Source organism: Eretmochelys imbricata, chromosome 1 (genome assembly GCF_965152235.1).
Source record: "Eretmochelys imbricata isolate rEreImb1 chromosome 1, rEreImb1.hap1, whole genome shotgun sequence".
Classification (NCBI taxonomy): domain Eukaryota; kingdom Metazoa; phylum Chordata; order Testudines; family Cheloniidae; genus Eretmochelys; species Eretmochelys imbricata.
Window position 1 is genome coordinate 257,912,681 of NC_135572.1, and position 26,172 is coordinate 257,938,852.

At 42.8% G+C, this 26,172-nt stretch overlaps 1 protein-coding gene across 2 annotated transcripts in view; it reads left to right on the forward strand.

Moving 5' to 3' along the window:
* The window catches only part of TBXAS1 (thromboxane A synthase 1), a 304,882-nt gene that overhangs the window by 90,540 nt on the left and 188,170 nt on the right, over window positions 1-26,172 (forward strand). For both annotated transcript variants that reach the window (XM_077828280.1, XM_077828289.1), the window contains exon 3: window positions 8,737-8,789. In XM_077828280.1, coding sequence (XP_077684406.1) covers window positions 8,737-8,789 — 53 coding nt within the window. The remainder of the gene's footprint in view (window positions 1-8,736; window positions 8,790-26,172) is intronic.

Below are 26,172 nucleotides of genomic sequence, written 5' to 3' on the forward strand. Positions count from 1 at the left end.
GCTTTTTCATCCGCTCCTGCTCCTGTGTCCTCTCCTGGCTATCCAGCTTCAGTCTTTCATTTATTGTCTCCCTCCACGCTCTTGTTTCGTTCTGTGCTGCATCTGTTGACTGCAGCACTTTGCGAAACATATCCTCCTTACTCCTCCTGGGTCTGATAGAGGCGCTCCACTGGTGTGGAGGAGTGTGTTCTCAAGGGCACATCTGCAGAAGGCAAAGAAACAATGAACACAGACAGTATTGTGAGTGTGCTCGCAGCCATGAATCACAAAAGTTACACACACCTCTTTCTCACTGTCCCTTGGCTAGCACACAGGTCACCGTGAGTCCCAATTATGGGGAGTTCACTGGGGAGAGAGGATGGGCAAGGGGGAAAGGGCAAGAAGGGACAAAGGGTGATTTGCAAAGGGGGTTACTATAAGTGGCTAGGGAGTCTATTCTGAATATTGGTATCCTTTTCCACAGGCTAGGGTAACTGAGCCAAATATCTTATTCCTAATGGTAACCCAGAATGCAGGGATACATCTTCTGCATGTGTGGTGGTTTCAGACTGGCTCCATATGCTGCTCACCTGTGTACCGCTCTGGTCTCTGCAGGAATAATTGCCGTGTGTCACGGCAAAGTTTCCTACAGCGGGGGGAGAAACAAGGCAGCTCTGATAAGGAACCTTCGGCAGAGGTTTGCAGAATACCTACAGGAAAGCTTCCTGGAGATCTCTATGGAGGATTCCAGAGACATCCCCATGGACCTTAACAAACTTTTCCACTGTGGCCCCACTGCATAGATGGACAGATTCTGTTGTTAGTTTCTGTCCCTTATCCCTCCTCTGCCATATAAGGAAATGCATGAGAGCTCAATCTCCTGTCACTGTGCAGTATCAAAGCAAAATGATCACTTACTGCAGCTCCCCTCTCCTGCATCCTGAACGGCAGAGCCGGAGTGCTGGGACTGGCTAGACCTTTCCAGAGTGGAAAAGAAGTTCTGATTCAGCAGGAGGAGCATTTCAGTGTGTACACCTCCACACTTTTGTCACCAAATTGTGTAGTGTAGACAAGGCTTAAGTGTACGCACTATGTGTGTGCAAGAGAAGATGAGGTCAAAGAAGTGCCCTTGCACTTGCAGCGGAAGGTAGTGAGGTTTGTAATGATGTTTAGTTTCTGGGGCAATTTGTTCCACAGTCTTGGACATGGGCTTTTCAGTGACCACAGGTAATAGAGTGGCTTTGATTTTAAGTCTCCCATTTCACCAACACAGCGTTTCCTAGCAAAATGCTGGGGAATTGCTTCAAAAAAGTCCCAGAGACTACCCCCTACTAAATAAATAACACCACTTCCTGCAGTGCTTGAGTTTTCTTTTGAGGCCTCCCATCCAAGCAATGACCAGGCCTGGTGCTGGTTCACGTATAGGGTTAGATGAGCCTGTACCCTACCCCAAGTTTTGCATGATAAGAAAAAATGTGAATAGCACCAGGGTCCTAGTTCTCTAACACCACATTCTACAGGCCATTACCCTCTGATCCCACTGAGGGTTACCAAAAGAAACTACACCATTTACTCAAGAAACTCCCTGAAAAAGCACAGGCACCAATCTGCACAGACACACCCCAAGAATCCCGACCAGGCGTGTTCTATCTGCCACCCAAGATCCATAAACCTGGAAATCCTGCATTTTATCTGTGGGTCTTTGTCTTGTGCTGCTGCTGCTGCTGCTTGCACTTCCTTTGTCCTCCACTCCAGCAGGTGGCTTTCAGCTGAGAGATTTCCTAGGGGAAGGGGGCTGAAGGAGAAAAAGTTGCGTCTGTATAATGGAACAGTTTTTACCAAGTGCTCAGCCTGCAGGTAGCAAACGTGTGGCTGAAGAAGATGATACCGATTGGATTAAAAATCTGTTTTTCGTAATACTTGTCTCCGTTCCAACCTTATCTTGGCTCAAGAAAATATCTTAGAATTGTCAGGTGATCACATACTGAAGACCAAATTTTCAAATCTCACAAACCAAGGGTTCTGGATTTCTGTTAAAGGAGAGTATGAGCAACTCCATGATGAAGCTGTGGAAGTGTTGCTTCCATTTGCGTCCCGTGATCTCTGTAAATCTGAGTTTTCAACAAGGATTTCTGTGAAAACTAAACATAGAAATTTAAACTTGGAGAAAGTGCCAGACATAAATCAGTCAGAGATTCAACCAAACACTGTGCAGTTTGAAGTAGGCCCATTCTTCTCACTCAAATCATACTTCAGCTATGTCTGAAAATGCCAATAAATCCATATTTTCAAATTATAGTTTTAAAAACCCAGATTTGATCAGATAATATCATTAAACAAACTATACAGTTGAATAAAATTGTAAAGCTGTCCTAACTCTAGTGCTCTTGAGTCTAGGGTGCTGAGCTGTTAAAACAAAACAAAACCCCTCCCCAGAAACCCAGTATTTGGTTGTGGGGAGCCACCATGTTTTAAAATATTTGTCAGGGAGTTGCAGTATGAACAAATTTGGGAACCACAGATATAAGTAATAAACAGGGAAATTGCAGTTACAACCACACATCAGATAAGAACAAGATCTAAGTTAATGGCAGTTAACTTCCAAACAAATAAAAGTTCACACAGTATAGTCTGCCTGGAGAATTCACCACTGCAGGAAATCAGTGAGCTGGATTTTTTTAAAAGGTCTGGATAATTTTATGACTGATTACATTTGTGGTCATGTATATTAAGATAAGGGTAGTTGAATCTGGTGCTGAACACAGGGGTCAGAAAGAAATCTCCCTCTATGTAAAATAATGCACAGTTGGTTGGATATATGGGTTTTGACTCTGACTTCCTTTTAAGTTTCAGACATAGGACATAGCCATAGGCAGAGAACATCAAACCTGAAGGGCTGTTGATGGTTCAGTCTGGTATAGTGTCCTGTGTTCCTATGAAAGATGGAGGAGAAAGAATGGTCTTGTAAGACACAGAGCTTGGAAACAGAAATTTGTGTCCTGTTCCCAGCTCCGCCATTGACTTTCTGTGTGACATTTGGCAAATTACTTAATCTTGAACCTCAGTTTCCCCATCTGTGAAATAGGCTTTACACTTACCTATCTCTGGGGTGTTGTGAGGCTAACCTAATGTTTGTAAAGTGCAACAAGACCTTGAGACAGAAGATAATGTGCATGTCTGAAAGTGGAGGTAGGAGAAAGTGAGGTTATAATTACTAATGCTCTGAATGAATGTCTTAACCTGGTTAATGGGGAGATTGAACTAATACTAGTAAGTGTGATGGGATTTTGTTAATTCCTTCTTGTAGCTCTTGATATTACAGTCTCTGGCTCTTTGGAGCAAAGGCTGATAGTTGTTGCTAACTGTCTTTGTTTTGTAACAGACACATAGAGAGACTAGAATGAGACAGGATTCATTTCTCCTTGTGACTTGAATGAGAATTTGACCCCATGTCTCCTGGGGTGAAAGGCTAGTGCAGTGATAATCTGTTATCTAGCCTTGTGTATGCTGAATTGCAGAGGTGATGGGTTTGAGCTTTTGGGGCAAGGTATTAGCTATTGACTGAATCATCTCATGCCATCTAGTACATTGGGTGGCATTGGCTTGGACCCTAGAGAAAGATACAAACACAGCTTCTGCACCGGGAAAGGAGTCATGTCTATAAAGCGTTGGTTAAGAGAGAGAGCATCAAAGGGGGAAAATAGTCATTTCAAAATGAAAGGCTTGTAGAAGCAACTCAGGGTTGTGTCTAGCCAGTTCTTTGCAAAGCAAAGGCCATTGTTAATAGATAGTATTATAGCGAATAAAGGTAAAAAATAATTTACAGTTTTCTTGGTATTTAGTTCAGGTAATTTTTTATAATTGTACAATGAGAACACATTGTCCTAATTTTCATATGCAGATTCAATTAGCATTCAGTTAATTAGCCTTTACAAATGAGGATTAACATAATTGCATAACACTAACCTCTCTTAATAACTATAAAGGGTAGGAAGGCTGTTTTTAATAAATTTGGAAGGCTTATATATGTTTTTTAAAATCTGAAATGGCACACACATAAATTAAACCAAATTACACACAAAGGACAGCTATTAGGAATGATGATCAAAGGAAACAAACTATGTACATGGTTTAGAATAGTGCTGGATAGAAATTCACTCTGGTTCTCTTCCTTGCTGTCTGCTGGCCTCCTAGTGTTTCCTCTATGATTATTACTGGGGAGATTGAACCATCCAGGGAGTCATTCCGTAAAAGTGAGCTCTGGCCTTATTATAATTCAAGTGTTGCTAGCTCATGTTTTGAAATATATATGATCATTTGGGTGGTAGGCACACAAAACCCATTGGATTTCAATGGGAATTGGCAGCTAGTTGCCTTGGGCTCCTTTTAAAAGTCCCAGCCCTAAATGCTATTAGTTTCTGTTACCTGATGTAAGTGGATAGCTATATGGATTTTTTCTCTTTATTTGATATGGATATTTAAATAGTGATGCTCCAGTTAAGAATATCTTCATGACACAAAATACAACATATGACTGAGGGACCGAACAGCACATGGGTTTAGTAATGGGATATGGAGCCTTTGGTTTCTAGGTTACAGGTCTGAATCCCGACTATCTTGGTAGTGACCTTTGAGTGGCCTAGGTGAAGAGACTTGGTGTCTGTCCAGTCCCTCATGAACAGGTGTTGGCATCAGATAACACCACAACTGATATTCTCAAGCCAACATTTGAATGGGCATGAAACCGCAGAGATGTTCATTTCAGGCCAGAGTTGAGGCATTTTTTTACTGGGCAATGCAAGGAAGCTTGCACTGCTGTTGCTCATGCTTCATTTGTTCTGTGGTGAGGGGAATGCTGTCTCCAGGTCTGTCAAGGTGATACTTTTCATAAACACGTAATAAAATAAATCTGTTCTCTGTTATTCTTAAATTAGAATGCTGCTCATTCAGTGGTGCTTGAGTGACATATCTCCATTACCATGTGGTCCAATACCACTTGTGTTCCCATTTAAGTACCTTGGGCTACCCTATGTTCTAGAAGAAGTTTTTCCTGTAGAAATTATTTTGTTGACTAAATTCTTGAGCTGTGGGCAACGACAGACCTGTATTGTATCCCAGCGCATGTGCTCTCATTAAAACCATTGTACCCTGCCTCTTGTGATCCCTGCAAGGACCCTAGTTAATTTCACAAGTCATATGATCTGTTGTCAAATTGCAGAGCCCCAACATTTTCCAAAGTGGCCGCAGAATTTTGATGCTTCCATTTTTCTGGTAATCAGCTTGAATCACCTTGAGCCCTATCTTTTAGAAGTGCTGAGTCCTCAGGACTCCACTTGAAGTCTGTGAGAACTGAAGGTGCTCAGCACCTCAGAAGAACAGGCCCATGATGTCCCATGCTTAGCATCCAAAAATTGAGAGATACAAAACTAGTGGCCATTTCTGAAAACATTGGATACAGTGACTCCGGACAGAGATGCCTCTGTCCATTCTCAACTGGAGGGGAAGGTCTCTGCAACACAGGTCTTTTGAGAGTCTGGAGAAGTAACCTGGTGAATGCAGTAGTGTGTGTGTGCGGGGGTGGGGGGTGGGGAATCCTTCTCTGGGAGAATCCACCTTTAAAAATGGAGACTTGAGTCCACATTGTCTTTTCTGATTTCCCTGATTTATGTGCTGCAGAGCCTGAAATCTTAACATGAAATTGCTTAAGGTAGTTTCTAGTGGCCAAATTCTACTCTCCCTGACAGCTGTAATTCTCATTTCCTTCAGCAGGAGTTCTACCTGGGCTGTGTGTGTCTGAGAGCAGAATTTGGCCCTATGCGTTGTCCTGTACACAGATACATTTGATAACTTACAATCAATCAAAGAGAGGAGAGAATGCAAACATCCTGTGAGGAAGCTGGCACAAACTATGTAAAGAAAAAGCTCTCTGGGTTTCAGGCAGTTAAACCACTTCAGCTGCTGTTTCCATGGTGTACCAGTTGCTGCTAAATATGCCTTCCTCAGGAAAGGAATCCTTCAGCTTGCATGCATGTGTTATCTCTTTGATAATGGCCCATCAGCAGGATGGCAGCTAATTGTGAGGGCCAAGTGCAATTTAAAAACCTTTTCCTGAGGTGGTGTTTGTGATCAGTCACATTCTGTAGCCTTTCAGAAAACGAGAAAGGAGAAGTGATTTTTCTAACTTGGAACAGCATAACTGCCCACTTTTTTACAATTAGAGATTGTGACACATTAGTTAAAGTGGTAACTTCAAGGTCAACACTCATGCACTTAGGTATCATTACAAATGGCATAGTCTATGCTACATTTTCCTTCTGATTCCTGAAAAACTATAGGTTTCAGAGTAGCAGCCGTGTTAGTCTGTATTCGCAGAAAGAAAAGGCTTACTTGTGGTACCTTAGAGACTAACAAATTATTTCACTTCCTCCACTCCATCACCACCACCCCCCCTGTTGTTCTTAAGCTGTAGCAGTAGGTAATGCACTGAGTACGTGACTAGGAGGTAGAGCTCCTAAATTCTAATTTTAGCTCTGCCACTGATACAGTGTGTGGCATTTAGCAAGTCAATTAAAGCTCTCTGCCTCAGTTTCTTTGTAAAACAGCTGCTCAATGGTTTGTAGATCCTCAGTCACGGTATATGTGCAGACTATTATTGCAGTTACAATCCGGGGCTACCCTACAATAATACCTCATAGGGCCAAATGCACCTCAGCCGGTGCAAAGAAGTTGCAAATGCACCTCCCTTAACCTGCAAGGCTTGCTGCGCTTCAGGCAGGATTCATTTAAGGGGAAGGACAAGGTGGTGTTTCCACCACACCCCTTTGTTGGGAGTTATGCCAGGGGACATAAGCTTTAGTGTTTATTGGAGCCCTGCCAGTGAAGACTGAATCACTACAAGCTGACAGGGTAATAGAACTCTAGACCTTCCTATATCTTCCATTGTTCTATGTAGTATAGTTGTGGCAGTGTTGGTCCCAGGATATTAGACAGACAAGGTGGGTGAGGTAATAGCTTTTAATGGACCAACTTCTGCTGGCTATGAGAGAGACAAACATTCAAGCAACTCTATCCTGAATGGTCTCTTACAATATGTGCTAAGTACTTATGCTAAACAATCTGTTTCACTTTGCATTTTGCTGTAAGGCTGGAAATTCTTTCCCCAGTCCTGTAGAAGAAGTGAGTTGTAGCTCAGGAAAGCTTATGCTCAAATAAATTGGTTAGTCTCTAAGGTGCCACAAGTACTCCTTTTCTTTCTGTGTGGTTTGAAAGCTTGTCTTTCTCACCAACAGAAGTTGGTCCAATAAAAAAGATTACCTCACTCATCTTGTGTCTCAGAAAGATTTTCCTGACATTCAGCCTAAATTGTTCCTTTTAAAATTTCATCTCCTCTCATCATTATGTTTTCTAAAATCTAAAGTCATTATGCTCGCTGATATTTTTACTCTATCTTTCTGTTATATAATTAGAACACAAATAAACACACGATTACGAAACTGGTGGTAACTCAGTTCCATGGAACAAATCACATGTTAAAAACCCTGCAATTAAAAAAATAAAAAGTTCAACGTGGATTTACTTTAAGAATTCAAAAAACCCTATACAACTGCCTATTAAAAAAGAATTTTATTTAATTTTATCTAAAGTAGAAAAAATATTTTTAATTTGCTCTGTTAAATGGGAGAGCCCTTGTCAACTGCCAGATTTTTTGAATTATTTCAGTGCAAAAAAGCAACAACAACAAAAGCACAGATACTGCATTACAATGTGTTTCATACATTTATGTTGACTATGATTTAATTTTAATTATTTATATTTCATACTGGTCTAGCCAATATTCCATAGTATGTTGTAAAAGGAGTAAAGTCTTCATCTGCGACCTCAATGCACCATTTTGCTAGTGACTCTTTGCTGAGAATGGAGATAGCCCATGGATTATAGAAATGCAGATTAGCAAGGTCATACTGCAGTTACTTTCCCTATCTAAGTGATAAATACAATACCATATGATTTTCTGAATACTATAGTTTTGTCTTAATCATGTTTATTCACTTTTGGGGAAGCACTTTATACCTCCCCTCCTGCTACTCAAATTGTATTTATGTGGTAGGTAACAATTTAGTATAGTAATAAATTTCCTTATCTAAATGTATACCAGTTTTCTTCAAGTATGAGAGTGAAACACAAAAAGTAAAAATTCAAAATAAGTCTGTTAAAATAAAGCTGTTTATTTTTTCTGTTTATCCCCAGTGACTACTTAGCATTAAACTCGAACCAAGCAGGGTTTTTTTATTTGTGAGATAATGTGTTATTGGTGCGTTTTTTTTAACTTTTTTCCCCTTTATTTCTCTTGTGTGCAATGAGTAAGTCATATTCCTACTCTCTATTAGTTTCTCCATATTCTGCATTTCGAAGCACAAACATACAAAGATTATGAGTCAGGCCCCACAATCATAAGATTGGCTTAAAATTTTTTAAAAAAATTTTCTTTGGCCTTGTATTTGCATTTTGAGCCTTTAGAGCTCACATTTTCAAGTGTCTTTCTGCAACCTGGAGAACCAGAAAGTTGTGGTGGTGGTGTTTTTTCTTAAATGAAAGCTGAGGTTCTCATATAGTAACATTACTCCAGGAGCTGGGATTTAAGAAAAACACCAGATATCACGAGTGTTGGTAACCCTGCATTCTAGGATCTCAAATGTTCTGGTAATGCCATATATAGTCAATGATAATACTGTGGTAACTCTCTTTCTCTTTACTCAGGGATTTTGGGAAAACCATACAAAACTGATCAAGGAGTATGGACCTGTTTGTGGGTAAGCTAGCAATACTCTTTCTTTACTTTGTTCGTTGTTGCTGCTGTTTTCTTGTTGGTTTGCAACTTAGTGACAGTGAACTAATGCCACTTTACTCCTGAATAAAAGCATCCAGATGGAAGTTAACACACTGATGTGCATAGACTTCACGCCTTTAATTGATTTGCCTTCCCTTTCTTGAGTGTCTCCATATAAAAAAGTCCTAACATTGAACATACAGACAATTCTGCTTAGACCTAAGGGCATGGCTACACTTGCAAATGTAGAGCGCTTTGAGTTAAACCAGCCTTCGTAGAGCGCAGCAGGGAAAGCGCTGCAGTCTGTCAACACCGACAGCTGCAAGCGCACTGACGTGTCCACATTTGCAGCACTTGCAGCGGCATTGGGAGCAGTGCATTGTGGGCAGCTATCCCACAGAGCACCTCTTCCCATTCTGGTGCTGATGAGGTCCAGCACCTCACCATTGCTCCATACTGGGGATAGCTTGGCGCGGGGAGGCGTGGTCACTTGGAAAGATTCACTGAGAGCACTCCACGCCTGGCTGAGCAAACAGGAAGGGGATTTTCAAAATTCTTAGAGAATTTAAAGATAGGTCTGACGGTTGGTCACCTGAGGGCAGGGCAGTAGAGTTCAAAGTGATGACCAGAGTGGCTAGAACGGGCATTGTGGGACGCTTCTGGAGGCCGATCAGAGTGCATTAACAGACCGGGGGTCCACACTGCTGCCGCGGTGCTCCAGCGGGGGCGCATCAAACGTTATTCCACTCGCCGAAGTGGATTACCAGGAGCGCTCTAGCTGCGGAGTCAGAGCGCTCTACGTGCCTTGCCAGTGTGGACGCATCGTGAGTTAGAGCGCACTGGGCTGCTTTAATGCGCTCTAACTCGCAAGTGTAGCCAAGCCCTCAGTCTTTCTCAGGCCTTTACAGAGCTACCACCTTGGTAAAATAAGGGTGTTGGTAGCCGTTGCACAAAGGAAAATATATCTCTTCTCTCATGTGAACATTGAATTGATGAGGGGAGGAAGTGCCTTTAAAGTTGCTTTGGTTTACATGCCTGTCACCTATGTGATTCTCAGTTTTCACTATGAGACAATGAAACATTCACCAAAATTTAATTTAATTTAAGAAAAAATCACTTTTGCAAAATACTGTGGATTTGAGTTCAAATCTCTCACTCCATATCTGTACAAAAATATCCATTTTAAAAATATCATGAAATAAAAAGTAAAAATTGCACACCTCTTTCCCCTGTCCTCCAGCTGTAGTTAACCACTTACTAGTGCTGAGGAGGGACTACAACTCAGGAAGAGTACACAGGGACTCCCCTAAAGTCAAATATTTCCCATTTCTTTGAATCCCTTATTGGTAGTACAAGTTTTGCATTGTTATAATAGTGCTGGAACTGCACTTTTACTTCCATTCTTTTCTATCCTAAGTGGAAATAATGACTTCCAGATTCTCTCTATCCTTGGTATTTCCAATGTGCTTATTACTTTGATATATAAATACAGACCAATAATTACAAAGAAAGCATAGACTCAATGGAGACACTGTTTTTATGTCTCCTTACAACAATCTGTAACCCACTAATTCCCTTTTGTCCTATGACTGCTGAGGTCTCAGTTGCCTACTTCATTTTGAATGGTTTCTTGCAACATGTTTTAACTTCTTATGCTTAACAATCTGTTTCACCTTGTATGTAGCTGTGATGCTCTGATTACCTTTCTGAGACCTGATGAAGAGCTCTGTGGAGATTGAAAGCTTGTCTCTCTCACCAGCAGATATTGGTCCAATAAAAGATATTACCTCACCCACTTTATCTCCCTCATATCCCGGAATTAATGTGGCTATAACAACAGTGCAAACAAAGAAAGCATAAATAGTCCTGAAAGGTTTTTTTTCTTCCCTGTTCCACAGAAGTTCAGAGATGCGTGTGAGTGTGTGTAGATTATAAATATGTTTTGGATGTTGTTCCTGCAGCAAAGCTTTATCAAAGAGCAGTGTTTTATAATTAATCTGAAGACAGGCAAGTTGAGGTTCAGACCTAATGGAGTTCTCACTGCTAAAAAAAATACTCCACTCCCTATTTCTGACTATCTAAACCAGGGTCTCTGCAGCTGTGTCATCCCACAACTATGTGTGCAGATAGCAGAGGATGAGGTGGTTTGCAAAATCATAGAATCATAAAGTGGTAGAAAATTAGGATTGGAAGAGACCTCAGGAGGTCATCTAATCCAACCCCCTGCTCAAGGCAGGACCAACACCAACTAAATCATCCCAGCCAGGGCTTTGTCATGCCGGGCCTTAAAAACTTCTAAGGATGGAGATTCTACCACCTCCTTAGGTAACCCATTGCAGTGCTTCACCACCCTCCTAGTGAAATAGTGTTTCCTAATATCCAACCTAGACCTCCCGCACTGCAACTTGAGACCATTGCTCCTTGTTCTGTCATCTGCCACCGCTGAGAATAGCCGAGCTCCATCCTCTTTGGAACCCCCCTTCAGGTAGTTGACGGCTGCTGTCAAATCCCCCCCACTCTTCTCTTCTGCAGACTAAATAAGCCCAGTTCCCTCAGCCTCTCCTCATAAGCCATGTGCCCCAGCCCTCTGATCATTTCTGTTGCCCTCCGCTGGACTCTGTCCAATTTGTCCACATCCTTTCTGTAGTGAGGGGCCCAAAACTGGAAGCAATACTCCAGATGTGGCCTCACCAGTGCCAAATAGAGGGGAATAATCACTTCCCTCAACCTGCTGGCAATGCTCCTGCTAATGCAGCCCAATATGCTGTTAGCCTTCTTGTAATCCCCAGGTCCTTTTCTGCAGAACTGCTGCTTAGCCAGTCAGTCCCCAGCCTGTAGCAGTGCATGGGATTCTTCCGTCTTAAGTGCAGGACTCTGCATTTATCCTTGTTGAACCTCATCAGATTTCTTTTGGCCCAATCCTCCAATTTGTCTAGGTCACTTTGGACCCTATCCCTACCCTCCAGCATATCTGCCTCTCCCCCCAGCTTAGTGTCATCTGCGAACTTGCTGAGGGTGCAATCCATCCCATCGTCCAGATCATTAATAAAGATGTTGAACAAAACCAACCCCTGGGGAGCTCCGCTTGAGACCGGCTGCCAACTAGACATCGAGCCGTTGATCACTACCCATTGAGCCCGACAGTCTATTCAGCTTTCTATCCACCTTATAGTCCATTCATCCAATCTATACTTTTTTAACTTGCTGGCAAGAATGCTGTGGGAGACTGTATCAAAATCTTTGCTAAAGTAAAGATTTATCACATCCACTGCTTTCCCCATATCCACAGGGCCAGTTATCTCATCATAGAAGGCAATCAGGTTGGTCAGGCGTGACTTGCTCTTGATGAATCCGTGTTGACTCTTCCTGATCACCTTCCTCTCCTTCAAGGGCTTCAAAATGGTTTTCTTGAGGACCTACTCCGTGATTTTTCCAGGACTGAGGTGAGGCTGACCGGTCTGTAGTTCCCCAGGTTCTCCTTCTTCCCACTGTATTTGCCTTTTTCCAATTGTCTGGGACCTCCCCCAGTTGCCACGAGTTTTCAAAGATAATGGCCAATGGCTCTGCAATCACATCAGCCAATTCCCTCAGCACCCTCGGATGCATTAGATCTGGACCCATGGATTTGTGCATGTTCAGCTTTTCTAAATAATCCTTAACTTGTTCTTTCACCACTGAGGGCTGCTCACCTCCTCCTCATACTGTGTTGCCCAGGACAGCAGTGCAGGAGCTGACCTTGTCTGTGAAGACTGAGGCCAAAAAAGCATTGAGTACTTCAGCTTTTTCCACATCATCTGTCGCTAGGTTACCTCCCCCATTCATTAAAGGTCCCACACTTTCCCTGACCTTTTTCTTGTTGCTAACATACCTGTAGAAACCCTTCTTGTTACCCTTCACATCCCTTGCTCGCTGCAACTCCACTTGTGTTTTGGGCTTCCTGCTTACACCTCTGCATGCTCGAGCAATATTTTTATACTCCTCCCTAGTCATCTGTCCAAGTTTCTACTTCTTGTGGAACCTTCCTTTTTGTGTTTAAGCCCACCGAATATTTCACTGTTAAGCCAAGCTGGTCACCTGCCTTATTTGCTATTCTTTCTGCACATCAGGATGGCTTGTTCCTGTGCCTTCAGTAAGGCTTCTTTAAAATACAGCCAGCTCTCTTGGACTCCTTTCCCCCTCATATTAGCCTCCCAGGGGTTCCTACCCATCATTTCCCTAAGGGAGTCAAAGTCTGCTTTTCTGAATTCCATGGTCCGTATTTTGCTACTCTCCTTTCTTCCTTTTGTGAGGATCCTGAACTCAACCATCTCATGGTCACTGCTGCCCAGGTTGCCACCCACTTCTACTTCCCCTACCAATATAAGATAGTCCATAGGGCTTTGTAGACTAGGCCAGGACTTAAAACTCACACTCTGAATTGAATGGGAGGAGAATGCAATTCGCAGAGCAGTGGTGTAATATTGTGTCAGCCTTGTTGTCTGAGGTATTTTCTGTACCAATTGCATCCTTCTTGTGGCAGTCACATTCAACTCTAGGGAAAGTGTCTTGCAGAGATAAAACCAAGAGGTAATGATATCATGGCTGTCAGTGGCTAGATCCTTGACTAAGAGGAAATGATATAGTGTCCTGGCCGGTGAGAAATAGAAAAAGATGTTCATCACCACTGTGGCACTTCGGATTTGTCTGGGGTAGTAATGGACTGAGCATGACTCTGAGGCTTCATATTATTCCAAAGATCTGTAGTCTTGTGCCCTTAAACAATGGTGATGATAGAGCACTGGCATTAGTTCCTCAGTATGTTTTCCGCATTCTAATTAGTATCACATCTGTTTTTTCTAAGTTGATCTAGAGCTCTCTGGTTTTCACTCCTCTGCTTACCCATTCCTTCAGGCATTGGTGATGGCAGGACAGTGTCAGTAGAACAATGAACTGGTAGCATATGAGTCACACTGTCTCCGAGTGGTCTCTTGTAGATGTTGGAGGATGAGAGAAAGCACTAAGCCTTGTTAGATTGCACATAAGATGATACATAGGTATATATCCTGTCTCTCTGGGGTCTGGCCGATAGGAATGAGTGGATCCAGCACACTGCTGCGCTGTTTACTCCTGCAAGGTCTTGTAAAGGTATCTTCAGCTCTGTCTGACTAATGGTGCTGAAGGCTGCAGAGACATCTAGCACTAGCAGCACAGAGGTTTCTTTCCTGGATGTGATGGTTCGCGGGATATCCAGGACTGTGAGTCACCTTGTTACCAACTCCTCTTCCCCCCACTCCCCGCAATCTCCAGCATGAAGGAATCTTGCTTGCGCTTAACTGGTGCCAGCTCCCTGACACCACCAACCTATTAGCCACCTAAGCACTCTTCTCTGGGCTATGCCAGCCCTTACTTTGCCTTGCAGGTTAACAATAAGTGTGCCCCAGTCCCGGAGTCCCTTTGAAGCATTCCCCTGTAGTGTTCAGCCCCTTATCCACTGAATACTCACAGAAATACCAGGTCTGCTGTCTCCAAAGGAAGAATGTACACACCTGCTTGAATGACTGAACTCAGGATCAGCACCTTGCCTAGTATCACAGCACTGAGATACATTTACAGTGCAAACCAGAATAAGTTTATTAACAGAGATTCAAGAGTCAAGTGATAATGAGTGAGAATATTGGAAACAAATGGTTACATATCAAACAAAATCATAAAACGCTTTCTAGACGCTACATTTAACTAATAGGTTAATCTCCTGTCTAAAGAAGTTTATCTTACCTCCATAGTCCTCTGCAGCATTTCAACCAAGGTTGGCTGAGATCCTGTTTTCATGAATGTAAATGCACTGTCCATTTACTTCGTGGATGTAGTATAAGGCAGTGTTTTCTTTGCCTTCTGCTTATAGCCTCAAAATTCATTATCTGTACCCAGAGTCAGTATAACCATCTTTGGTTTGTTTTTCCTGTGTGCAGCTGCCTTGTTGACTTCACATCTCTTCAATAATTTCAAATGTAAATGGTATCCATTAGGTTAGCTTACAATGTTTACTTAACATCCCAACAGAGAGACAGGTGAACAAACACTTCTTGTGTGACAGAAGACCTGTTTCTCCATCTAAGAACATATTTTCAGTGTATATATATATAATTTTTTACATAGTATCTGTACATACATTTGACAACAATATTAAGGACCAGTGTGGCCCCGCTTTCACTTAAGATCTCACATGACATTCAATTAAATTCAGCAAAGACAAATGTAAGGTGCAACACTTAGGGAAAAAAAACGAAATACATAAATATAGAATGTGGAAGAACTTCCTAACTGTAAGAACAGTAGGACAGTGGAACAGACCTCCTAGGAAGATTGTGGAAGCTCCTTTGCTGGAGGTTTTCAAAAGGAATCTGGATAGCCATCTGTCTTGGATGGTTTAGACACAACAAATCCTGCATCATGGCGGGGGCTTGACTAGATGACCCTTGTGGTCCCTTCTAAACCTATGATTCTATGATTCTTTGGTGAATCAGAATGCACATTCCAGAATCAGGACATTCCTGAGACTCCCTTGCCAGTTGTCATTAAGAGGTTCTTGGGTCACACTGTACAAGGCCAAGAGAAGGTTGTTCAATAGCAGGACAGTTTCTGGGCAGTGTCCTAAAGAGAAACCTGATTTGTCAGGGATCCAGGAGATTGGCAGGGAATAAATGCTACTCTTGAAATCTTCCAGGAAAAGGAATCTTTGGGACACTTTTCAGAGTAGCAGCCCTGTTGGTCTGTATCTGCAAAAAGAAAAGGAGGACTTGTGGCACCTTAGAGACTAACCAATTTATTTGAGCATAAGCTTTCGTGAGCTACAGCTCACTTCATCCGATGCAACTGTTACCATGCTTGATGTAAGTGGTCAATTAGTGGTTCTAGGAAAATGTTTGGGCCTCTAGTGGCTGCCTCTGTGTGTGTGTGTGTGTGTGTATGTGTGTGTATGTATGCGCACACACGTGTATTATTATGATCTACCCAATGCATGGAACTCCTTCCTCATTCCCACAGCTTCTTCTGTTTGAGTCTTACAGTTCTTGTGAATAAAGGTAACAAACGTTATGTGGCAGCTGTGCATGTATGACCAGAATCAAGGCATTTGACCTGATGGCCTTGGAGGAGATCTGGCATTTTGCTCTTTTTAGATTGAAAACAGCTTCCCAATAAGCATGAAGAGCAATGATATGTATTTTCACAGTGGTGAAGTGTGTTGAATACAGATCTTTGGAATGGAAGCCGTTATTCTCCCCTGCCCCCCTCCTAAGGTCACTTGAATAGTCTGAATGATACCATCACAACTGTTTTCTTTCGTATGTGAATTGGTTTCCTTGACAACAGGACGTCAAATCAACTTTTCAGCTTTAATCAAGTCAAAACAATATATCCCTTCCATTCCAAACGGCCTCAAGTCGTAGGGAATTGTTTCAAGCAAGGTTTTCTAGGTCACAATACCTTTTTTTTTTTTTTTTTGCTCCTGTGTGTAGAACCAAAGGAGAGGTGATGTCATTGTTCCTTTACAGAGAGAGACAATGCAAATAACCTCCAGCAGTGAATGTGTGATGTGAAACTCCTGTCTATTTTCATATAGGGAGGGTCCAGAATGGGCACCAAAGGGAAAACAAACTACTCTTGGGTTCAATACACAAGGAGAGATGCAATGTTCTAATTCCATTGAAATGAATGGATTCATGCTGCCCACTTCAGTTTTCAAGAGCTAGGATCACCAAATAAAGTGGCTGTTCATGTGTATATAACTCAGTTTTATCCTGAAATACCACCTACAAAGATGCTTATAATAAATGTGCTGATTTTTCATGCAAAAACAACGACAAACATTCTATTTAGAAATAACATTATTTATGTTGTTGTTCCCCTTCTTCTTACTAGCGAAATAGGATCTTGGTTTCTGTGGGATTTATTATGTTCTGTAGCTTATTCCTTAGATGAGCCCCCAATTTCTAAGTCTTCTACTTATTTTCCTTGCATCCGATTGTCCCATTTCAATTCAAGGATATGACTTCTGGTGGGAAAGAGGTGGCACGAAACTTCAGCCTTAGTGGATGAAGAGAAGTATGGGGAAAATATTACACAGAATCAGAAATGTGTCTAGAACAGTGGTTTTTCAAACGTTTTTTAGCTGAGCCCCCCCTTTGATTTTACAATTTTTGGTTGTGCCTCACCTCCCCCGCCCCCAACCCAGACAAAAAGAGGTCAGTCGGGATGGAGGTGGTGCTACTTTTCAGAGTTCCACCCTGGGGGGCTGAGGTCTGAGCTACCTGGCATCGCCCCTTGCCCCCCTGAATGTTCCTCCTCGCCCACTCCCCTGGGGGGTGCACCCCACAGTTTGAAAACCTCTGGTCTAGTAGAATGTTACCAGGTTTTTAGAGGCTATGACTTAATCCTATTTTACATATACGCTCCATGTGCATTTGATTGGACATTGTGATTGCATTATCATTATTTATATGGCACCATAGGTGCCCATTGGTGGTGCATAGTAGAAGAGCTGTGTCAAAATAAGTAATAGATTTCCTGTCCTGAAGAACATAGCGTGGAGAATTACAGAAAAATACAGTACAATATTAGAATGACAGGTGGTAGATACAACTGGCATGAGTCACCTACTAGGGCTTGAACCTACAGTAAACTCCATGTGGGCACAAGGGTCCAGTCAGAATGAAGGACTTACCATGAAGGTTCTAAAGCATTTTTGCAGCAGACTGCACTGTAATTTGTGGTTGCAGTGTTCTTTCTTGATATGCCTAGAGCATGGAACCGCTCCCAGTTAGTGTAGGCCCCCAATTCCTTCTCCGTCAATAAAATTCTGAACACCTGCCTGCTCTGTGAAGCCTAGCAACTATATATCCTTCTTTGCTCACACCCTTGTGTGCTATGACATTGTGAGCTCTTTGGGGCAGGGCTTTTGTTCTTTGTTTAGCACATTTTAGTTCGTTTTTAGGCTCCTGCTGAACACTTCTGGCTCTGTATAAAGAATCAAGAGCTTTAGCACCAATGATGTGATGTGCAACACAGTGTTGTTCATAATCCCGTTTTGTTGTTTGTTATAAACTTCTTATGAGCAAGTTATCCATCTTCAGCAAAGCAGCTGCAGCAAACTCTGCTGAGCCTAGGACATAAGCCTTTTGGTGTCAGCACAGTACTACAAAATGAGTTCCCAGGGTATGGAAGAAAGCTAGGGGTATCTGCATGGATACTAGAAGCAACTGGGTCGTATCTTTGATGTGAACGGAGCTACATTTTCTTATAAAACATAATTAGTTTATAATTAGTAACTTATACAAATTTTAATGAAATGTCTGGGAAGTAAAACAACAGGATGGATGTTCTTAATGCATGACATCTGATCTGTCTAACAAAAGACATCATTCATATCTTGTCATTTAGGGGGCTGGATGGCTCAAAGAATTAGCAGTAGAATATGGAGTCAGTCAGTAAGCTGAAATGTGGCTAAGGCTGCATATGATTGTACTTTATACAGCCAGCTAAGAGCTTTTCAGCAGTCTAAGCAGAATGAATTAATGCTTTCTTAGTGGCTGTCCACACCAAACATGCCATTGCAAATAGCACTAGTTGACTTTGTTAGCCATTTTTGTAGGTAGACCAAGGATCAAATTGTTGTAGACACTGAACTCTCATTCCAGCTTGTGGTCCCTCTGCATCAGGGATGAGGTATGCTGGTGACTCATTGTGATGAAGGCTTGTGTGGCTACTGCTTATGCTATACCTATTCTGTGGATAAACAGGGGATATACGTTTTCAGGGCTGTCGATCTGGAACTGTGCACAGAAATTATCCTTCCCTCCCTTCCCCAGAATACCACAATAAAATTTTGGTCCCAGTCAAGTCAATAAGGCCAAGATTTCAACCCAGTGAACAGTTTTAGGCCTCATCATGTAGTTAGTTTACCCACAGAAATAGTGTATTTATTGTCATTTAATTTTACAAGATTATTTTTATACCTGTTTCTCTGACAATGCCTTATTCTTCCTCACCTGGAAAGGGTAATCCCAAAGTAGCTGTTTCATCATTATTTCTGATAATCAATGCAAAAAAATCACAATTTTCTGAAATAACCTTATCTTGTGTAATTTTTTTCTCCTTTTCTGCTGGTGGTTTTAATGGACTCCATGTAGGCCTCCTATTATTTTTTAAACAAGTCATTTTCCATATTTCATCTAGAGAAAGACATGCCTGGGCAGGAATGGAGAGGGGGGAAAAATCAGCCTTTCTGTTTCTGATATACAGCCTTCTTAATCTCTGGTTCACATTTTCCCTATTAAGGTTTGTTTTGCTAGTTTCCCTTGGGCTGGATTTCCATGTTTTAAAAAGGATTATATGCTTTTTGGCCTGAATAAAATCTTTTACCATTCTGTCTCTTTTTTGCTCTGTTTTGTTGCTTCCGTCTCGCATTGTGATAAGATCCTTTGACTCTACAGGTATGTACACTACACGCTCTATGGCAGCACTGCAGTTTAGACACTACAGCGGCAGAAGGGGCTCTTTCATCTCTAGAGTAAATACACCCACCCAAGAGGTAGTAAATCAGGTTGATTGAAGAATTCTTCTGTTGACCTAGCTGCACCTACAATGTGGGTTGGGTCAACCTAACTACATCGCACAGGGTGTGAAATTTGTCATAACCCTGAGCAATGTAGCTAGGTCGACCTGAGTTGTAGGTGTAGACCAAGCCTATAGTGTTCTTAATCTGTCCTAGACCTACTTCTGTGGATTGCAAAGATCTAACTTTTCCCTTTAAACAGTTGCTAACTTTGGGCCCTATTCAGCAAAGTACTTGAAGATGTGTCTAACCTGAAGCACCTGAGTAATCCCACTAAAGTCAATGGGGCAACTCACATGCTTTGAGTTAGGCATATGCTTTAAGTATCTGGCTGAATCAGGGCCATCAAAGGGACAACTTAACAATTGCTTTTCTGTCTGAAAAATGTGTAACTCCTACAGCTACAAGTAAACACCTAGTGCAACTGAAAGAAATTGATAGGGTGAAAAATATATTTCTCTTTTTCCCCCAGTTGACAATACTTTGTGCATAGACAGCTTGACTGTTGCCCTTTGTAGTCTATTAGACAATTTCTTCTATGGTTACAAATATCAACCTTACAAATATCAACCAAGCAACAGAAAAACATCAATAATTTATCTTTTCTATGTTGAAAACAATATAAACTTTCAGGACATGACTATGTAAAGAAGCTTTATCAGAAACTGGAATTTGTTAAAATCAGTCAGTTAAAAAAATCAATATAACATTATGTCTTTCCATTTTTAAATAACAGTATTCCAGCCTAAAAAGTTTGATGTCACAGAACAATGCTACCTTGTGGTATGATTCCCTACACAGACCCAGGATATCAAAGTTAATTAGATTCAATCATTGTTACTTTTAATGGCTTAATCAAACTATTCCTGAAACAACTTTTATGAATTGTTCATAGCTGTCAGGTGCAAATGCAAAACTCATCTCCACACAAAAGCAACCTATCCCTCTGCAAAAACCCAGATAGCCTTCTCCTCCATTGCAAACGTTGTGCTAATTTTCTTGTAAAGGGCTCAAATACCAAAGTGATTAGAGTGGTATATAAAACCTGGGTTGAAGATATGCTGATCCTTTAAATTTATCAACTGCCTTTTTTGGTCATGACGTGACATGTGCCAGTGGGGAGAGATGAGGAGCTCTTGAGTGGCTCCTTTCCTTTCTTTGTGGGAGGTTTTCAGAGGGCAACTTTGTGCAATTGCTCGTATTCCATGAACACTCTCTATGGTGGGGTAGTGGTGATTCTTGGGTTATTCACCAATGTGAGTCACCTTGTTTCCTCCTGCCTCTAGTGAGAGGAAGCCTTGCCCGTGGTGGCTGGATGTTAGCCCCCTAAAGCCACCCGCCTGTTAGCCAAGCTCTCTCCTCCGGGCTAGGCCAGTCCTGTCTTTGCCTTGCAGGTTAGCAATAGGTAAGCTCTAGTTGCAAGTCCCTTTGCAGTGTGCTCTGTGATACCCAGCCCCTGACACTGGCTACTCACAGATAGGGTGACCAGATAGTAACTGTGGAAAAACAGGACAGGGTGGGGGATAATAGGCGCCTATATAAGAAAAAGTCCCCAAAAATGGGACATCTGGTCACTCTACTCACAGAAATCCCAGCTCTTGTGCCTCTAAAGAAGCAGTGTACCGCAGTTTACTAGTTCTACCTTAAACCACCACTCCCGTACAACAAACAGCACTTGTAATAAAACAAAAGAAGGTTTATTTAAGGAAGACTAGAGATTCAATTAGAAACAAGACAGAGTGATGGAAACAAATGGTTACAGTACAATACAAAATCATAAAATGCAAACTAGGGCCTACACATATTAGTTACCTTTCCTATTTAATAAAGTAGGTTTTCCCCCCAAAGTTCAGTCTGTTCAGTCTGGCTGGTTTACAGAAACCTTGATCCAAATGTTCATGAAAACACTCCTTCCCCCACTCCACAATATATCGCCTCAGCAAATGATCCAGAGTGCCTGTCCCTCCTCCATGTTATACTGAAACAGTCTTGTTTTTGTTCAAAGACAGGGTGATTCCCCGTCTGTTGTAATGTTCCTTTTTACTTCCAAGTGGCTTCAATTGTTTGCAGTTGTCTCCGATGGTTTTTCATTGATAGTATTGGGATGGAGCAAGGCTAGACAACTGAGCCTTGCATCGCATAAGCAGCAAGGGTGACAAGTCCCTCCTGCTTCAATGGGCCATCTCCGAGACATTAGCCCCTGAAGACTAACTTTTACTCTAAGACCTGTGACAGGGTCGGGCCAGATGGCTACAGGAGAGTGATAGAAGGCAGATATATTAGCCCCAGGTTAAGTTGGTCCCTTTTCCCTGGGTAAGGTAACAGGGGCAGTTCCAGAACAATCAGGAATTTGCTGGAACCAATTAAGGCAGACAGGCTAATTAGGACACCTGGAGCCAATTAAGAAACTGCTAGAATCAATTAAGGCAGGCTAATCAGGGCATCTGGTTTAAAAAGGACCTCACTTCAGTCAGTGAGGGGCGCACAAGGAGCTGAGAGTGAGAGGGCGTGGTGCTGGAGGACTGAATAGTACAAACGCTATCTGCCATCAGGAGGAAGGTCCTGTGGTGAGGATACAGAAGGTGTTGGGAGCAGGGCCAGCTCCAGGCACCAGCTTTCCAAGCAGGTGCTTGGGGTGGCAATTAGAATGGGGCAGCAGTCCGCGTCCCGTGGCAGCAATTCAGCAGCAGCTCCGCTGCTGTTGCGGTGGCGGCAATTCGGCGGCGACTGCTTGGGATGGCAAAATTGGTAGAGCCGCCCCTGGTTGGGAGGAGGCCGTGGGGAAGTAGCCCAGGGAGTTGTAGCTGTCACACAGGTGTTACGCAAAACACTATAGACATCTGTGATCCACAGGGCCCTGGGCTGGAACCCAGAGTAGAGGGTGGGCCCGGGTTCCCCCATCCCCCGAACTCCCTATTGGATACAGGAGGAGTTGACCTGGACTGTGGGTCCCACCAGAGGGGAAGGTCCCTGGCCTGTCCCCCACCCACTAGGTGGATCAGCAGAGACTGAGGGGATTGTTCTCCTTCCTTTTCCCCATGCTGGCCAGTGATGAGGTTAGCTGAGTGAATGGCAGGTTTGAGCCACTAGCAAAAGTGGCCAAACTGAGGGCTGCTGTGAATCTCTGAGGCAAGCAAATCCGCAAATAAGTGCAGGAACCCACCAAGGCAGAGAAGGAACTTTGTCACAGACCTTAAAGCATACTTTCAATATAGCTATGCTTTTCCTTAAATATTACCTATGGATGAATCTCACAATGATTGAGTCTTGATAAGAGATGAGCTTTCTGTAGATACTTTACAATACATGTTATCCCTTCTGGATAAATATCCTTCCAGACGTGTTTGGTATAATGAGTTTGTCAGGCCTGACATGAGAGTTGTTTGCAAAGAACAGGGGACCCTTTGCCAAGGGGCCTCTGTGTCAGAAGAGTACAATGGGTTTTTTGTCCTGTCTTCCCTCTTATTCAATATGTATTTCAGAGCTCTGGGAGAGCTACTAAACTGATGACACAAGGCCCAATATTCCACTGCCTTGGATCTGATGCAGTCTTTTGCACCTGTGCAAAGTGAGTATAAAATGCTACCAAATCCAAATGATGGCATTGTGCACTCGCTTTGCAAAGGTGTGAATGGATATGCAAGGTGCAAGATCATGGAGAACAGGGCCTGGGGTCTGTGGTGTCTGCAGAATGCTCTTGATGCCCATCTCTACGTTTCTGTCTTCTGTGGCCTGACTCTTGCTGCAGCATCAGTGATTTAGTATTTGCAGAAGATCGGGGGCTGGCTGACTAGGTCATGGCTGAGGTGTCTGTAATACTGTTAGTTTGAGGGAAGCACCCAGGAGAGTTGGTGAGAATTGTACCAGTGCCCTTGACTGAGGGAGTGAGGCTGCAATTTGCAACATTGGTTAGCAGTTTAGGAACCTAGCTAGATCTGGGATGCTCAGGTAGCAGCTGTGGCCAGGAACACTTTTCTTACCATCTGTACATTGTGAGAGATTCGCTTGGCTATGTGGTTCCATGTCTTTATTGCCACAAGGCTAAACTGCTGAGACTGCTTGTTCAGTGGAGTGTCACGCCTAGAGCACCTATAATGCCAATCAGTGCTCCATGGTCTGCGCTGGCTGCCTGTGCATTATTTCAGATGATGCTTTTGACTTATAAGACCCTCAGTGATTTGGATTCTGGTTACGTGAGAAAATTGCCTCTTCTCATTGGGTCGTACCACTGCAGTTGCAAGCAGCAGGTCCGTTCAAGCTGGAGACTTCATAGTTTAAATGACAGAGATTCCCAGGAGGGCATTTTCTAAAAGGGGCCCTCAAATCTGCAGTTTGGTCCACCAAAGACTGAATCTCTTAATTTTCTTAACAAGCTGTAAGTCCATCTTTTCTCTTTGAGCTTTTGGGGAGGAAATGCGCTGAGGGTTTTTAGATGGTTACAGTGTATGGTGGTGATGATGATTTTAGCAGGCAAGTGCTATATGAGTTGTAAGGCACTTCATTATGTAGATTTGTGTTACTGACATGGTATGTTTTAATTGCTCTTATACTCTAGCACCCAGAGACATTGATGGAAACTTTATTATAAATCCAGGTAAGGCACATACAGTGTGTAATGAATTATATAAATGTACATAGAGTGAATATCATTGATCTCGAACCTTCCCAAATGTGTTTTTTGTTATGAATGGAAAATGTGTTTCCCTTAGCTGTGCACAGCAGCAGTTTTCAAATGAAGTGCTTGAATCATCCCCTTCACTATAGGGATGAGGTAGAGGCACTGCGTCCCCTACCGCTTCCCCCTTTTTCCTCTGCGGCTGCAAGATCAGCTCTGCTAGGAGTTGGCTGTGGTTTGAGCTGCTGTTGTCCCATCCCTGCTCCAGCTGCTCACCAGCTCCCCCACTGGCTGCCTGCTGCATCACAGATAGGGAGGTTGCACTATGAGCCTAGGGAAACACCCAGCAAAGGATGCCCCCACAAACAGCCAACCAGGAGAGGGGGGCAGGGGAAGAGGAGAGAATCTGATGGGTCAGATGATCACAATGGTCCCTTCTGGCCTTGGATTCTATAAACCTATGAGAACCCACAACCAGTTACTGCTCCCCCTGATTCTCTACCCCAGCCCCAGTACAGTTTAGCACATGCTCCAGCCATTCCTCATCTCTGACACATACCTTGTGTCAGTGGCTTTGGAGGGAAAGTACAGGAATTAGCTATGCCAACTTCAAGCATGCAGGGGGTGGGGAGTGCTTGCCTGTGGGTGGTTCTGTTCCCTTAGTGCCACCTGGGTGCCATGAAGGGAACAGAACAGTGCTGAGAATCCACCCCTAAGGATTGACTGTGGTCTCTTAACCTTTGGGAAATAACATATTCCACTCTGAGGGTGAAAAAGCTGGATGCCATTGCTGGATGCATAGTATTTAGGAGAGGAGCTTTCCTTTTGTGCATGTAACACTTTCCCGTTTGTGCCATCGGTCTCAAAAGGTTACACGCTCTTGCGTCGACAACCTTGCGATGGTGCGGGCTGTTCTTCATGTTTCTGTTTCTTACAGTGAAAAAAATTGCTTCCCTAGCATCTGCTCTCACTTTGTGTTTTATCTTCTTCAATTTTTATTCCTACGCTCAGTTTTTATCCATGTTTTTTAATGCCATCCCAAGGTTTTTATACACTTCAATAAATCGCTTCATTGCTTTTGTATTGTTTTGTCATATATAAGTTAATTTTTTCCTCTACCTTATTAGTCCTGGGATCAATTTTATTCTACTACATTTTATTTAGTAGGAAGGGGGAAAGAACGACTCCTTTTTCTTTGTGGGTTTGAGACCATCTTCAAGATTACCCCATTTCTGCAGCTCACTACCTCTCTTCTCACCCCTCCAAATCAACGGTTCTACATTATGGCAAACCTCCCTCTAAGGGCTGGGTGCAGTTTGGCCTGGGACAAGACAAAAACATTCCAGGCATTGGATCAGATGGTTGGTGCCTGCATGGCTATGTGCACTGCTATTGTAATTCTCTGAGCTTGGCTGGTTTGAGAAGTGAGGAATGAACTTTGAGCTGCCATCACTGAGGCAGGTTGGCCTTTGAATAGGCCACAAGGCATTTAACTATAGTGCTTTAAATTCACATACTACTTTATACCAGTATAACTTTCCTATCTAAACCAGCCCAGAAGATAATGGACCAGATCCTCAGCTGGTGCAAATTGGCGTAGCTCTGTTGAAGTCAAAATATTGGGCCAGATGTTCAGAGTGGGTAATCTAATCTGTGAGCCTCATGGTCTCTCTCATACTCAATCATTGCTCCCCAGGAAAAACATTGGTATATGTATATCCATGTAAGCCTTTTGGTAGCCTTCGTGACTCCTCACCCCACCATCATGCCATGTGTGCAGAGCTGTTGAATGTATTTCACAACCTCTTAGCTTCTCCTCTTGATTGAACCACTGTGCACATGATCTGCCTGTGGATTTTTAAGGAGGGTCATTCAGATGATTCATTCCAATCCCCGGACCCAATATCTTCATGCTGCTCCTACCTACTTCCAGTTGTAGAAGAAGTGGAACCCAGCTGATTGTGCTGATGTCTCGTGCTACAAACTGTACTGTCAGGTTCAAGCTGTCTGTGTAATTGCAAAGTCCCTATCAGCTGAGGAGATCCCAAGTGAGATCAGCGTGATGGATAATTGCCTGTGTCTGAAAAATGACACCTCCTCCTGCTTTGTTTCCCTGTGCCATTGTAACCCATGCCCAGGCCAGAAAATGAGGTAGCACAG